We start from the raw sequence: 13,942 nt of genomic DNA on the forward strand, positions 1-13,942 counted from the left end.
TCATCGTTGCGGAGCAGAGACGGGTGCACACCAATGCCTTTGCAGAGGAGTCGCTTGAGCTGGTGAACAGGTGGTGGTGGGTATATTTAGAGCGAGTGTGCGTGGCTGAAGGGCTGCGGTGGCCGCGATGGGACTGGCCAGTAGCAGCGCGCAGGCGCATAGCCGCCGTTGGTAACTACTGGGACGCTACGAACGACTGGCCGAGATGGCGTAGATAGACGCTATCGATGCAGTGGATCACGTCTTGCGGTGTGCTCGTGGGCTTAGGGCTCGAGCAATGAGAAGACGCTGTTTCGGTGGTTCTGTTTGCCAGTCGCTCTTGCCCTTGCTGGGTGCACCACGAGGAAGGTACGGTCGTGGCGTCGGGCAGGAGCGCTCAGGGCCCTCGCCCGGTGCGGCAGGAGCGAGCATCCCGCAAATGACGCCCAGCGCCTGAAACCCGCGAGAGCAGCGAACGCTTTGTGTACAGTAGCAGCACTCAACTTCGCGCAATGCACCGTCACGGCATCAAAGCGACGTGCTCCAGCTCGCACACGAGGGCCTTCGCACGCAGGAACGGCCCAAGCGCAGTCATTACGCATCAGGCCCAGCGTTTCAAGCGTGCATCCAGCGCGGCCAGGGGGCCTGCCAGCGCTAGGCTCGATGCAGGGTCGCTGTCGCTGCCACAGGTCCCCCGTCACTTATAGCGCTCGCATTCGTCCATGGCTCGCTGCTCCTCCGCTGCTCGTCACTTTTCTCTCCTGGCCCCTCCATCTCGCCCTTTCCTCTCTACCTCTACCTCTCTCCCTTCGCTCTCTTCGACTACACAGTGCCGCTTCTGCATCTTCTACCTGCTCCCCCAGTTGGACCAGCTTACCCCCCGCCTAATCTGAGATTGTGCGAGCGCGCCAGTCCCGTCGCTCCCCCGAGAGAAGCAGAGCTCGCCAGCCGACGCATCAACCACCAGCTTGTCTGCCCGTGATCCCGTCGCTGCCTGTTCGTCTATTCCCCTTCATAAATATCTTCGCTGCTGCCAGACCGCGCCTGCTGCCGTCACCACTCGATCCTTCTGACAGCACCTCAAACGACACGGCGCCCGAAGAACTTGTTAATAGCTCCAACTACATTGCCCATCGGCCGGTTTTCGATATCAACTCTACCTTACAATCCCGATCTGTACGATCCTTAATCCCATAATCGCCAGCCAATTCGCACCTTGCCTCACAGCAAACGTCTCGTCGGTGCACGCCCGGTTTCCGTCTTGCCAACACTCCCTCTTCCGGCCTTCTTCGATTCTGTATTTTTCCCCGTGTGCGCCTAGCATACTCCTTGTTGCACCTTACTCTTTGTTCGCAACTCTTCTTAGACCACCACAATGAGCATGGACGCTGGCGGTCTTGCTCAGATGACCTACAACAACTTCCAATCCCAGGGTGGCTTTGGCGGTCCCACCTCGAGCTTTGCCTCTCGCGGCAAGGGCGCTCAGCTTAAGCGTCTCAGCGTCGCCTCGCCGCCCAAGGTTGCCTCCATCGCCGAGGACTCGGTTGCGACTCCTCGCACCAGCCGCTCCCACCTCCTGGCCGGCCTCCGCACTGCGCCCAAGACTCCCACGTCTGCACAGCCCCCTGCTTCGGCTCCCTACTCGCAGCGCCAGCACAACATTGGTGCCAACAACGCCAACAACTCCAGGCAGTTCAACCGAACCAACCAGGGTGGTCCTCAGACTGCCATCGGCTCCGGCTTCAGCGGTGTCAACCAGTACCAGCAGCAACAGCAGCAGCCTGACTTCTACAACCAGGTTCTGGCCCCTCCCCAATTCGAGTTCGATGACGGCGAGATGGACCCCAACGTTGCGGCTCAGCTCCTGGCTACCGAGCTCTACCTCGCCCAGAGGCAGCAGCAGCTCCAGCAACAACTCCTTGCTCTGACGACCCAGCAGTTCGGCAACATGAACATGAGCGGTGGACAGCAGTACCCCAACACGCCGTACACCCCTCAGATGAACGCCTACGGTCAGCAGTTTGGAAACACCGCTGCCATCCAGGAGACCAACCAGCCGGGTGTCTACCTTGTTTTCAACCAGATGACTGGTCAGTACCAGTACGTTGTTGACCCGAGCTACCAGCAAGACAACGGCGACATGCAGGCTCAGAATGGCATGTCGGGTCTGTCGCACTCGCCGCCGCCGCCAACTCCCCGCTTCGCGACTTCGCCGCCCAAGGTTGATACCCCAGTGCTCCACGTCTCTCCTCCCAACGAGAGTAACCCCAGCCCCTGGGGCTCGCGCAGCACTTCGCCGCCGAAGAAGTCCAACACCCCACCCCAGGATGTAGTCCCGCTCCCACCGCCATCTGCCAACGCTTTCCGTCGCGGCCACAAGAAGAACCTGTCTTCTCTTGCGGTTGACGGTAAGACTGAGGAGGGACCTCGCTCTGCCTTTACCCGCCCGGTCGGCTTCCCTGCCACCCCGATGACTGGCACATTTGGCCCTGGTCAAGCACGCGCTGGAGAGCACCCAGTTCGTCAGCCTCGCAACCCTCCTTCCATCGAGGAGCTCAAGGAGCGTCCCACTACCAAGCATGAGGGTAGCAAGAACTTTGCCACTCGTCAACGCCGCCAGGCCGTGGGCAACCTTGTGCGAGCTGGCATCGGCCGCCGCGCTCACCGTACCGGCAGCGGAAGCGCCTCGCCGGACAGCGACCACTTCCCTTCGTCCGACAACGACTCTGACAGTGTTCGCAGCGGAGGAAGTGGCAGCCTCTCGGGCAGGCCCAGCATCGGCAGCCTCCGCGCTGTTGCCAACGGCGCCATTGGCTCAGAGCGCAAGGCGTCCAAGGAGCGGTCTCGCGACAACTCCATCAACCGCTCCTACACCGCCAACAGTGTCAGCAGCGATGACGGTGCTTCTGTTGGAGGCGGCCTGGTCGACATCCGCCCCGAGGAGATTGGCCAACGCCGCATGCCCAAGCTTGTTCTTACCAGCGCTGAGAAGCGCAAGAGCACCGTGTTCTAAGCTATCAACCACGGATTGGAAACAAAAACCGGGAGTCTCTTCCCCTGTGCATATTACTGTGGCGCTCTCCGGACGCCTCTTGTTACGGCCCATTACGAAGCTTTCCTTGTTTGTTAGTTCATTTGTTTGCTGCACTTGACCAAGGTCACTTTTGCCATCTTTCGAATATCACGATTACCATTCGTCTCTTGCCCATTGGGAAGATCTCCTTTTCCACCCCTTCTTCTTGTTTCCCCAGACTCTTATGCGAACTGCTTTTAATGAGCATGGCGGGAACGCTCTACGGTTTTTGGCCCGGCGATTTGGGCGGGCGATTTGGGATATGCTTTATGGACGTGAGCTCAATGGCCTGTGGCTGGAGCTCACTGCCTTCTTGGGGCTTCAGTTCTGTGTTACCATTGTTTGTTGGAAGATACTGTGCTTTTGACCAAATCCATTCGCTACCGCCACAACCAGGCGATGCACAAGGAAGAGTGGATCATGTAGGATGAGATACCTAAATGCAATCACACTCGCTTTCAAAACACGCGCTATGCAATTGTGAGATGAGGCCCATGATTTGACTCAAGGGTTACTTTCCCCAGACAGTCAGGCACTGGCTAGCAGCAACCCTTGTATGTCTGTGACACAGCTTGCAATCTCATGAAATGAGTCTGCAAATCCGGAGAAGTAATCTCCATCTGTGCTCAACGGCGACTCGGTCAGGGTAAAAGCTAATCTCGGTACTGCAGTGTGGCCATGGCCGTTGAACGGTGATCGACAAGATGCTCGCGTGGTGTTGAAGCTAGAGAATCGATAAGCGTGACAGGGCTGAAAGCTGGTGTCGCATCGCGGGGCAACTGCGAAGCTTCAGATGTCAACACCAAAATATCTCCACTCGACACCACACATCCCGAAATCACCTACGCCCTGCATATCCAATAACTCATTTTCTGGTTCATACACAATCAAGAACTCGCAACAAGCCACGCCCATCAATACAGATCGCATCGCAATGGCCGAGCCGCCTGTCGTCCCTCCAATCGAACCCCCACCACCGCCCGAAACGTCGCGTCCCCTCCACACGCTCCCCGCGCCTTTCTCTCAAGATGCGCTCGAAATCATAACACAAGGCGCCGAGGCCCTTGTATACAAGACTACTTTCCTCACGCCCCATACGCCCGTCGTCGTCAAATACCGCCCACCGAAGCCATACAGACATCCTACCCTAGACAAGCGCCTTACAAAGCAGAGGTTACTAGCCGAGGCACGAAGTCTTATAAGAGTCAAGAGGGATGGCGTTAATGTACCGGGGGTAATTGGCGCGGACTGGGATGCGGGCTGGTTGGTGCTGGAGTATGTGGATGGCAGGACTGTGAGGAAAGTGTTGGACGGGTGGGCACATCAAGTAACACAGAGGGAAAAAGAGAAGAAAGACGCGGAGACTGGAGGAGGAGATGCAGCTGCGAGTGGCAATGCAGAAGCGCAGGAAGGACAGGAAGAAATACTAGACCTGATGCAAAGAGTCGGACGGGAAGTAGGCAAGCTGCACGAACTGGGAGTATGTCACGGGGATCTCACAACAAGCAACATAATGTTACAAACATCCAAGTCGCAAGACACTCCAGCACAACAACCACAACGACGAATACCACGCGGAAAACAGACAACGAGCACACTCCGCGAAGCAGCCATGAACGGCGAAGAACCTCCAGACCTTCCTCCTGCAGACCCTCCGCAAGAATCCAACACCAACTCGCTAGCTGGCGACATCTTCCTCATCGACTTTGGTCTCACGACTGCTAGCATACAAGATGAGGACAAGGCTGTTGATCTTTACGTCCTCGAGAGGGCGTTCTCGGCCACACATCCCGCCGCGGAGCCGCTGTTCCAGGAAGTGCTCAAGGCGTATGGGGAATGTGGGAAGGGAGCTAGGGGTGTCCTAAAGAGGTTAGAGGGTGTCAGATTGAGGGGAAGGAAGAGGAGTATGCTGGGTTGATGGTTTTATTGTGATGGCTACTTTGTATTATGAGGCTTCGGAAGTTATGATATGGTAAAGCGTGTTGTCCTTCGGTTACTTTTACATCCTCAAACCTAGTTCTCTACGATGATGTTTGTGGTTACATTGTTTCAGGGATGGTGTCTTCTATCTTCGCGGTCGAGCTGACGACCTCCAGGCTCCCTCATGCCTTCTCAGAAACCTTTGCTAGTACACCTGACGCACCACCGCCATTGCCTCCTCCATCGCCACCTTGACCGCCCTTAGACGTACCACCCGTATCCTTCCTGCCCACATGGCCTGCGTTCACGGTCCTCTTGTACTTCCGCTCGTCATCTTCATGTACCCTGGTACAAGTTGGGACGGAACATTTGCCAGCCTTGTAGTTGGCACACCTCGCCCGCTGGCACTTGCTACGGTTCTTCAGGCAGCTCTGACATGGCTCCCCAGAGTCACACCGCATGCCATTCCGGAAGCAGAAAATGCACACGATGACACGCTCCTTGGCGACCTTGACTCGCTTGGCGGCGGGTGCAGGTTGGCTGTCACTCTCGGATCTGTACATGTCAGTGGGAGCTCGGTCATGTGTTCAGGTGTACTTACTGCATCTGATCCAAGCTTCGCTTGGGACATTTAGGGAGGTCAGGCTCGTGGCCTACCTGCGTAGACATGGCGGTCTCTTGAGTAACACTGACGGTAATGTATTAGCCTCGGCCACCCGAAGACTTATGGAAGGACCTACCTGCGATCGTACAACTCGCTCTTCATTTTGTACATCTTCGCTGCAAGAGTCAGAGACTGACACTCGCGCTCCGACTCGTCCAGACATTCGCGCTGCTGCCGAATGGTCTCCTCCAACTCTTCCAGCCGCTTCTCCATCTGCGTCAGGTATTCATCCTTGCCGACGCTTTCTGCCTTATCTTTGACCAGATCGAACATCAGCTCCACGAGTGACGTCTGAGTCGCCTTGAGCTCATTAATCCGCGAGCTACGGTCGATGGGTGAGTCGCTGTCGCCAGTCGCGTCGGCGCGAGCGGTGACGTCGTCTGTCTGGGTGGAAATGTTGTTGACGGGCATCTTGTATGATATTGATTGGACGCGTAGATAGTGAAGTGACAAAGAAAGGAAGTGTCTTGTTCGACGGAGGTGTTTGAGCGGTAGTATCTGATTCAATGGTTGCCTAGAGATCTCTTGCTTTCGTCACTAGCGGCTTCTCACCTTCACTTTCTCCACTTATCGGTCACACAAACAGCGCGTCTACGCCGCCAGACTGACGACCAGGCGATGGAAAACAGCTCACGTGCTCGCTAACTAGCGTCTTCTCGTCGCACATATATACTCGACTTCCCGCCCAATTCCTCTTCTTCTTCTTTAGGCTCAGCTGTTACGCCGCCTTCGGGTGCGGCGAGATCCCAGCAAGAACTTCAACCAGCAAGCTCACAAGTTGAGATTATAACAGAACAGTCCAGTAGCCCTGGGGTCTGTTATTGGAGCGGCGCTTGCAAGCACTGCATCTTCTCTTGTCCTTGACTCTCGTTCGTTGAACATACCTACCTCGGTGGGTATCGTTCGCTCAGAGTACATACCCATTCTATGGGATGATACTCGCATCTGCATGGGATTCCCATCACGCTCGCAGCTCCGGCTGCCCGTGAGTAACACGCGAGGTCGGCCATTCGAGGCTCTAGTTGCCTCATGGTCGTAATCGTGCGAGTGTCAGGTCGCAACCTTTGGTGTGAATCTGGTGAACCGGGTGTCTCGCGCCCAACACTTTCTTTTCATTGATCTCCAGGCCTTGTTGCATGGAATTGAGGAAGAGTTTTCGTTCAAAGAGTGAGGTATTAGCACAAGTTTGGGGTCCACATGGCTGCAACACCGCAGGATTCAAGATACTATGTAGCGGTGGGGAGGTACTCAGTACTATTGACACGACTATCTATCTATCCTACACATCCACGTATACACCACGCAGTATCCTACCACCCTCCTCGAGCGTCTCCCGTATCTACGCATTCATCTTCTCCACCACATCCGTCTCCACCTCGACAGCAGCCTTGACAGTAGACCTGCTGTCACGAATGTTAGTTGAAGACGACAATATGATATGTGTTGACATACGTTGTGTCATCGCGGTGACGTCGTCGCCTGGGTCTCTTGTGAGCCCGCTTCTCCTCCTGTACTGCCGCAGCCATCTCTTGTGGCTTCGGCCTGCCAAGGACCAAGTCCCCATGGACCTTGGCCTGAGAACTCTCTTCTGTCTTGGATGCGCTCTCGTCCGCATCTGGACCCTCCTCAAACGGCGACGGCAAGTCCTCGCGCTTGCGCTTCTTCTCTTTCTCAGCAGACTTGAGACGAGCGTTCTCTCGCTCGCTCTCCGCCAGACGCCGGACGAGATCGCTGTTGTGAGCTTTCAGCTCGTCGTTCTCCACCCCCACGAGCTCGAGCTGCGCCATCAGCCTCTTGTTCTGGCCATCCAGTCTGGTCACTTTGCTGTCGGCGCCATGGTAGGCTTCGATCAGCTTCTCTTGCTCATGTCGAGCATTCTCGGCCTGATCAAGAAGCTCTTCGTACTCGTCATCCAGCTTGAAGATCTCGGAGTTCTGTCTGTCCACGGCGCGCTTGCTCGCGTAGACGAGCCTGTCGCTCTCGTCTTGGAGGAGGGGATCGCGCGAAGGCAGGCGCGAACGAGGTGCCATGTTGTCTTGGGGAGCTGCAATTGGTGGTGACGGCTTCGGCGGTGGCTTGTTGATGTACTGACTGATCGGACGGCGGCGGTGGGCACGATTGTGAGGATGCGATTGGGAAGGACGCAGGTAACGGGCGAACGAAAAGCTTTGTGATGTCGAGATTGTTCGTGCTGCCAATATTGACTTGATAAGGTGTGGGATATCGTCGCGAAAAGAAAAAGGGTCCAGCAAAGTTTCGCGTCCTTGCGCGTTTGTGGGCGCTCACTGAGCGGCTGCACACCGCTTCTGAAGACCATCTGATGTTGCAATGGCGCCAAAACTGCTGCGATTACTTCGTAAAAGACATTCAAAGACGTATAGCACCCATGAAATAGCCTCCAGCACGATACAGGCTGATGATATCTCGATCGAAAGGATGTCACGTGAAGCCACTTTCACTTCGTTGTATCGACGTCTTTGCCACTTCAGCAACCAACACTCAACCCTCTTTCATGACTCCAGTTAAACTTCTCTTCGACTGGTCACCTCCAGTCAACGCGAGATAATCGCTAACGTGTGTTTATCGGCAGTGATACCACCGAGACAAAAGAGAAGAAGTGAGCACGAAAGCAGAGGCTTATCACAGCAGCGCGATTGGAGAGAAGAACGTATCATATGAACAACATGGATCTTTTGAATGTGACTACTATATGCCAGATGTGCAAATTTGAATCCTTTACAAATCATTCCGTGGTGCGCCGTTGAGCTTGAAATAGCCCGGTTGGAGAATCTCAAACACACCGGTAGGATCATACTTCTTGGAAATGGCCTGCAATCTGGCCTTGTTCGCAGAACCGTATCCAGCAACGGGATCCTGCCACGGGCTGGCGTAGTTCATGTACAGATATTCGTTCGCTTTTCCCTTAGCCTTGGCTGTCGCCACACAGCGGTCCTTGATGCGTGCGTGGAACTTGTTCATTTTGTCATCGTCGGCGCTGTTGGCCCAACTCATGGAAACAAGAGCTATCATGAGAGGGCCGTCCTTAGGGTCGAGCCCAAGCGCATTGCCTCCATTGGTGGTACTTTTCTCAATAATAGGGTCTGTCAGCACCTGGAGTGAAACAGCTCCGAGAAGACCGGGTACGTCGAGGATATCGTCAAGCTCCTCGTAGAAGGTGTCTTTAGCCAGAGTGGCCATCTCCAGGTCAAGCTTAGTCGTCCAGGTCCAGAACGCCTGTCGAGCAGCCGCACCTGGGGCCGCTAGATTCGCGGTAAGGTTTGCGAGACTATTGATTCCAGCTTTGTCCGAGATCGCTCCCTTGATGCTATTGTACTCGGCAAGGACTGGTGCGTCAGTGATAGGGTCCGAGTATTCTAGCTCGACCTGAGCGATCTCCCCGACTTCAGCTCCGTAGCCGAACGACAAGATCTGATGTGCCTTTCCGTCGTTCTTTCCGTTCATGCCGAGATTGTAGTACGCCTTGATGAGAGTCTCGGATTTGTTTCCGTAATATGCTCGCATACCACCCCACATGGTTGGCGCTCTGGGGATAGCATTGACGTTGAACTTGGTGACGATACCGAAGTTGTTGCCACCCCCTCGAAGAGCCCAGTAGAGGTCTGGAAACGAATCCTTGCTGACGTTGATGATAAGTCCGGAAGCGGTGACCAATTCATACGAGATGACGTTGTCGCATGCCAAGCCGTATTCGCTTGAGAAGTATGAGATGCCTGGAGATTGGTTCAGCGCATGTTGATCGGTAGTGTTGTGACATCTTGGTTCTTACCTCCGCCAAGAGTTAGCCCACCCACACCGACACTAGCAACCTAAGCAATCATCAGTGACACGCCTCTCTATTCTCACAGAGTCCTACTTACTCGACCGCCAATGATGGCAACTTCATCTTTCTCAAGCTTTGTGTACACGTCGTACCATGTTTGGCCAGGCTCGAACGTAGCGCTCTTCTTGTCAGAGGATGCTGTTGTCTTGTTCATCTTCTCGAAACTGATCGTGATACCACCCTCGATGTTCGAGCCGCCGGGTACTGCTGAGTGGCCTCCACTCTTAGCGGCGAAAGGACATTGCGTAAGACGTGAGAGAAGGATGGAAGTTGAGACATCCAAGGCTTTCTCAGGTTTGAAGACACATTGTGGAGAGATGTCTCTTTGTTGGCCGGCCCAGTAATCGCCGATGAACGCATCGTATGCGGCTTCTGACTGTGTCTCGACTTGGTCGTCACCAAAGATCAACTTCAACGAGTTACACTGACGACATGTTAGTCTTTACGAATTTTGCATGGTCGTTAATCAGTACTTACGGCGATAGAGCAGCCATCCAATAAGGATCTCTCTGCTGAAGGTGCAACCTCGGGTAAAGCAGAGACATCAACACCATTTTTTAGTAACGCCTCAGTCACATTGAAGTCTGCGGCTTCGAAGGTAGCTTGGGATACAACGCCTGCCACCAAGGCAGCAGATGAGACGGCGTACTTCATCCTTTCGAACGGAAAAGCAGGGTCGATCTACGAACAGGGTTTACGAAAAGAATTGCCCGAATGTGACACGAAGGTGCTGGGCGCAGGAAGAACGCTGCACAATCACAGGAAGGAATCTGTAATGATGGTGGTTGCGACCCAGTACTAGGGAACGAGATCCTTTTATCATTCCAACCTTACGTGCGAATTCTCGGCGATGTGCCGGGCGCGGGGGATGCTGTGGCCCGACATCGACGGGCTTGTTGGCGGTTCTATCCTTGTATATGCCTTCAGTCTTAGAAAGGGTAAGCTGGCATGCAGTGCACATGTGTACATCGAAGACCTCGGGATGAGTCAGCTGAACCCCTGTCTGTTTCTAGTCCACTGAAGATCTCAACATGTAGGTTTAGATGAACTAAACACCATCTTTTGAATATTTCCATGGGTGTGCTTTTCTATACATCCGTAGTTTGCGACGCTTGTCAATCGGGTCCAAAAGTCTGGCAGTCATGGTCTTCGTTCCTGCGTGGGTAAAATCTCCCATGTACGGACTGCGTGTGAGACATACACTCACTTCGTACATCGCGCTTCTGGGTCTGAACTAAAATGACGAAGAGGCGGTATTACCGAGATCCATGCCAACGCTCACGTTACATGCATATAGTTCTCTTCCCCTGGTCTGCATGACCCCACTGCACACGGCAGCATCCTTCGCATCATAGCACCCGTTCAAAAGACGCCCGCAGGTGAAGATGAGTTTGCGGAGAGACACGCTCGCTCGGACCGGTGAATGCGCAAATGACTCAGTACTGAAAAGAACTCAGGTATACATATTTTGTGACGACAGTCGTGGGAAGATGTGTATACGTGTGCTGGTATGGAAGTGGTGGCTAAATGATATGTGGGCTGCTGGCTCGTGAGGTTGGGGTGTCTCCGCCAATGCCACCACGGCCTAGATAAGCCCCGCCCGTGCGGCACAGCCCCTTGTTTTACCTAGCGGCACTAACGTTCCTGCATCCGCCAGAACATCCGAAGTGGCGTTTAAGCTTCGCCGCTCTCATAGCACGATGCGAGACGCATCGCAGCATGACTCACATCACCCCATTACATATTGTTGGGATGCCAGAACGCATCCCGTTCAGAAACATCATTTAGCTTGACTTGGAACGCTCTACATATACGAACAAGACTAAGTTTTCGCTCGCGACGGCCGGGGCCGAAGCTCTTGGACGGCTGTTATGTCCACACCTAGATATCGCCACCGTAGGATTCAATTCTAGATTGACCATCTGCTAACCGAGCCTCAAGGATTTGGCCCCAACCTGAGAGGAATCGACCTAATTCGCTTCCCACGCCGGGCCGTGTCCGACCCCTGTTATGCCTCATGCCGCGAGGGCACCACGGATGTACTGTGCCGCACTTTATGGGGACCTGCTTTTCTAGATCTATGCTGCAGCTGGCCGCTCTTTGAGCATAAGATTATTGATCACCTTGGGGATTGATATGTGTTGTTTAGGCAGAAAGAAAAAAGGACGATGTCTACTGTGGTGACTACATTCTTCTATCATCATTGCGCATTTCCTTCTATACACCCGAGGTCAGTCAGCGGCCGATCCGATCCGATGTCAGACACCGAGCCATGTCTGCCCAGTACAAAGAGATCATCTCAGAGCCCGAGTTCTTTCGGGCCTCTTACGCTATGGTGGTATTAGCTTCAGCCATCATGCTCGTACGTATAGGCGTGCAGGTGTGGAGGCGCAAAGCTATGGAGTTGCAAGACTATCTCATGTACCTGGCTTTTGCATTGTTCCTCGCCTTGTCGATATGCTACCTTGTTAACATTTCTACGATCTTCGACATTTCAAAGGTTCTGGTAGGATCACTTGAACCTTGGCCAACATTCCAGTCCGACTTCGTCCTCAACGTTCGGATCGTGTTCGTTACCACTGTACTGTTTTGGTTAACGCTATGGTCGATCAAGCTGTCTCTGTTAGCACTGTACAAAAAGTTACTAGAGGGCCTTCCGCGTGTATGGACAAGACTTTGGTGGGCAGTATTCACATTTTGCATCGTTGTAAGTCTATGTTATCGCATGCTCCTTAACCACACTAAAACCTCCGATGTAGTCTGTTCTCGGCTGTATCGCTTCTTATCTTACTTCTTGTCCCGACTTCACCGCCTTGGTAGCCAGAGGAGACTGCCCAAATACCCCCCGAAACATTCGTGCCCAGCTCGTTAGCCTGTACATGTCCTACGCTGTCGATATCCTATCAGACCTCATGAGTATGTGATGTATCCTTCCTACTAAATATGTTGGTATTAATGCTGCTAGTCATGTTTTTACCAATCCGACTTGTCTGGAACCTTCAGATGGTACGCGCGCAGAAGATCGCTATCATCGCACTCTTCGCATCTGGCTTCGTTTGCATCACCTTCGCCACTCTGCGCGTTATACAGGTCGGCAGAAAGTCTGGAGAAAGCACAGCACCCAGTCCGATCTGGCTAGCGTTCTGGACGCTCATTGAGTCATCTGTAGCTATCTGTATTGGTTGCTGCCCTGCGTTTGCTGTGTTCTTTCGCCGTGCCCACACGCCTAGCATATCCTACGATACGAACGGATACGTGCGGCATAGCCCAAGTGAATCTGGAGCAGACCAGAATAATGCAGGCACGATCAAGATGGATGCTGTTACCACTGGCAGTAGCAGGGATAGGACTTCTAGGCGGGAAAAACACTGGAATGTTACACGTAGCAGCGAAGAAGATTTCGCGGCGGACAACAAGACAAGCCTAGATTGGTTACCACCAAGAAGGAATTTCGATACCCCCTCAGAGACGAACACTCTACCACCGAGAAATCCGAGAGCATCGTCCAATATGAGCTAGTACATACATCACGGCTACCCAAACCCTTCTGGCCAGGCAATGAAGATCGTTTTGCATATGCCGCCATTTCACTCCGATTCTCGGTTTCGCGCGCACCCACTCCCCTCAGCCTTGAACACAGCCGTGACATCGCCTACTTTCGCCACTTCAGATATTCCTGCAGCTCCAAAGCTGATCCCAGATCCAAAGATCACCACCACCGCCACCACAATGTCCGACCCCCAACATAGCATACCAGCGCCCACAGCTTCTCACCCAACCACGCTCTCACCACCCTTGCTTCCAGAAGCCAAATCCTCCTCAGCCCTCCTCACCACGCTCCGCGCCCACCAAATTATGCTCAAAGACCTCTACATTACCCAAAACAACGCCTACGTCGTAGCCTACACTGCCTTTGAGACTCAGTACGCAGCAGCAATCAGGACTACTTCTATAGAGATGCAGGAGGTCATTGCGAGACTGCTCGGACAGCAGAAAGAGACCATGCTCTTCCAGGCTTTCCTGTGGAGTTTCCAGATGTTGGTTGCTGGCCTGGAGAGCTGTGAGACGCATGATCTGGATGAGGGGCAAGCGCGTGGACAGGTGGGGTTTGGTAGTGGAGGAGCGAGAGGTTTCGAGTGCGTGTGGCGCTGATGCGTTCGTAATTCCAAGTTCAAGGCATTGAGGTTGTGTTGTGGTGATGTGTGAGGAGCACCAGAAGGGGAACGAACTGTGGCTGACAGAGTCAGCACTGAGAGGGAAAGAAGCGTCGAGGAAGGTTGAATGCGCTTCGGCGTCTTCACTGGAACAATCGCAAGACAAAGAAATGCAACAAGTGACTGCAACAATATTCATTGAGAAGTATACATGCTGATATCGCTACGCATCTGAAACATGCTTAGTGAGCCCCCATATTTGTACAGACGGATATCCATGCCATCGAAACGCCAAAAACACCGCACACTTA

The 13,942-nt window shown here is 53.8% G+C and overlaps 6 protein-coding genes across 6 annotated transcripts; 2 read left to right on the forward strand and 4 right to left on the reverse strand.

Moving 5' to 3' along the window:
- Positions 1-1,354: 1,354 nt before the first annotated feature.
- Positions 1,355-2,992, forward strand: J4E83_001622 (uncharacterized protein; the record flags this gene model as incomplete). Its single annotated transcript, XM_049328576.1, has 1 exon — positions 1,355-2,992. One exon carries the CDS (start codon positions 1,355-1,357, stop codon positions 2,990-2,992), a length of 1,638 nt encoding a protein of 545 aa, XP_049193094.1.
- Positions 2,993-3,986: 994 nt separating this feature from the next.
- J4E83_001623 (uncharacterized protein) lies at positions 3,987-4,970 on the forward strand (the record flags this gene model as incomplete). The annotated part of the gene is made up of 1 exon (XM_049328577.1): positions 3,987-4,970. One exon carries the CDS (start codon positions 3,987-3,989, stop codon positions 4,968-4,970), a length of 984 nt encoding a protein of 327 aa, XP_049193095.1.
- Positions 4,971-5,154: 184 nt separating this feature from the next.
- J4E83_001624 (uncharacterized protein) lies at positions 5,155-5,578 on the reverse strand (the record flags this gene model as incomplete). Its single annotated transcript, XM_049328578.1, has 2 exons — positions 5,155-5,527; positions 5,574-5,578. 2 exons carry the CDS (start codon positions 5,576-5,578, stop codon positions 5,155-5,157), a joined length of 378 nt encoding a protein of 125 aa, XP_049193096.1.
- A 130-nt stretch (positions 5,579-5,708) lies between these two features.
- On the reverse strand, positions 5,709-6,047 carry J4E83_001625 (uncharacterized protein; the record flags this gene model as incomplete). Its single annotated transcript, XM_049328579.1, has 2 exons — positions 5,709-6,020; positions 6,042-6,047. The coding sequence occupies 2 exons, from the start codon at positions 6,045-6,047 to the stop codon at positions 5,709-5,711; spliced, it is 318 nt and encodes a 105-aa protein (XP_049193097.1).
- A 928-nt stretch (positions 6,048-6,975) lies between these two features.
- On the reverse strand, positions 6,976-7,666 carry J4E83_001626 (uncharacterized protein; the record flags this gene model as incomplete). The annotated part of the gene is made up of 2 exons (XM_049328580.1): positions 6,976-7,039; positions 7,089-7,666. The coding sequence occupies 2 exons, from the start codon at positions 7,664-7,666 to the stop codon at positions 6,976-6,978; spliced, it is 642 nt and encodes a 213-aa protein (XP_049193098.1).
- Positions 7,667-8,372: 706 nt separating this feature from the next.
- On the reverse strand, positions 8,373-9,540 carry J4E83_001627 (uncharacterized protein; the record flags this gene model as incomplete). Its single annotated transcript, XM_049328581.1, has 2 exons — positions 8,373-9,348; positions 9,536-9,540. 2 exons carry the CDS (start codon positions 9,538-9,540, stop codon positions 8,373-8,375), a joined length of 981 nt encoding a protein of 326 aa, XP_049193099.1.
- Positions 9,541-13,942: the final 4,402 nt, after the last annotated feature.

This window comes from Alternaria metachromatica, assembly GCF_023757995.1.
Source record: "Alternaria metachromatica strain BMP 0045 chromosome Unknown scaffold_2, whole genome shotgun sequence".
Lineage (NCBI taxonomy): Eukaryota > Fungi > Ascomycota > Dothideomycetes > Pleosporales > Pleosporaceae > Alternaria > Alternaria metachromatica.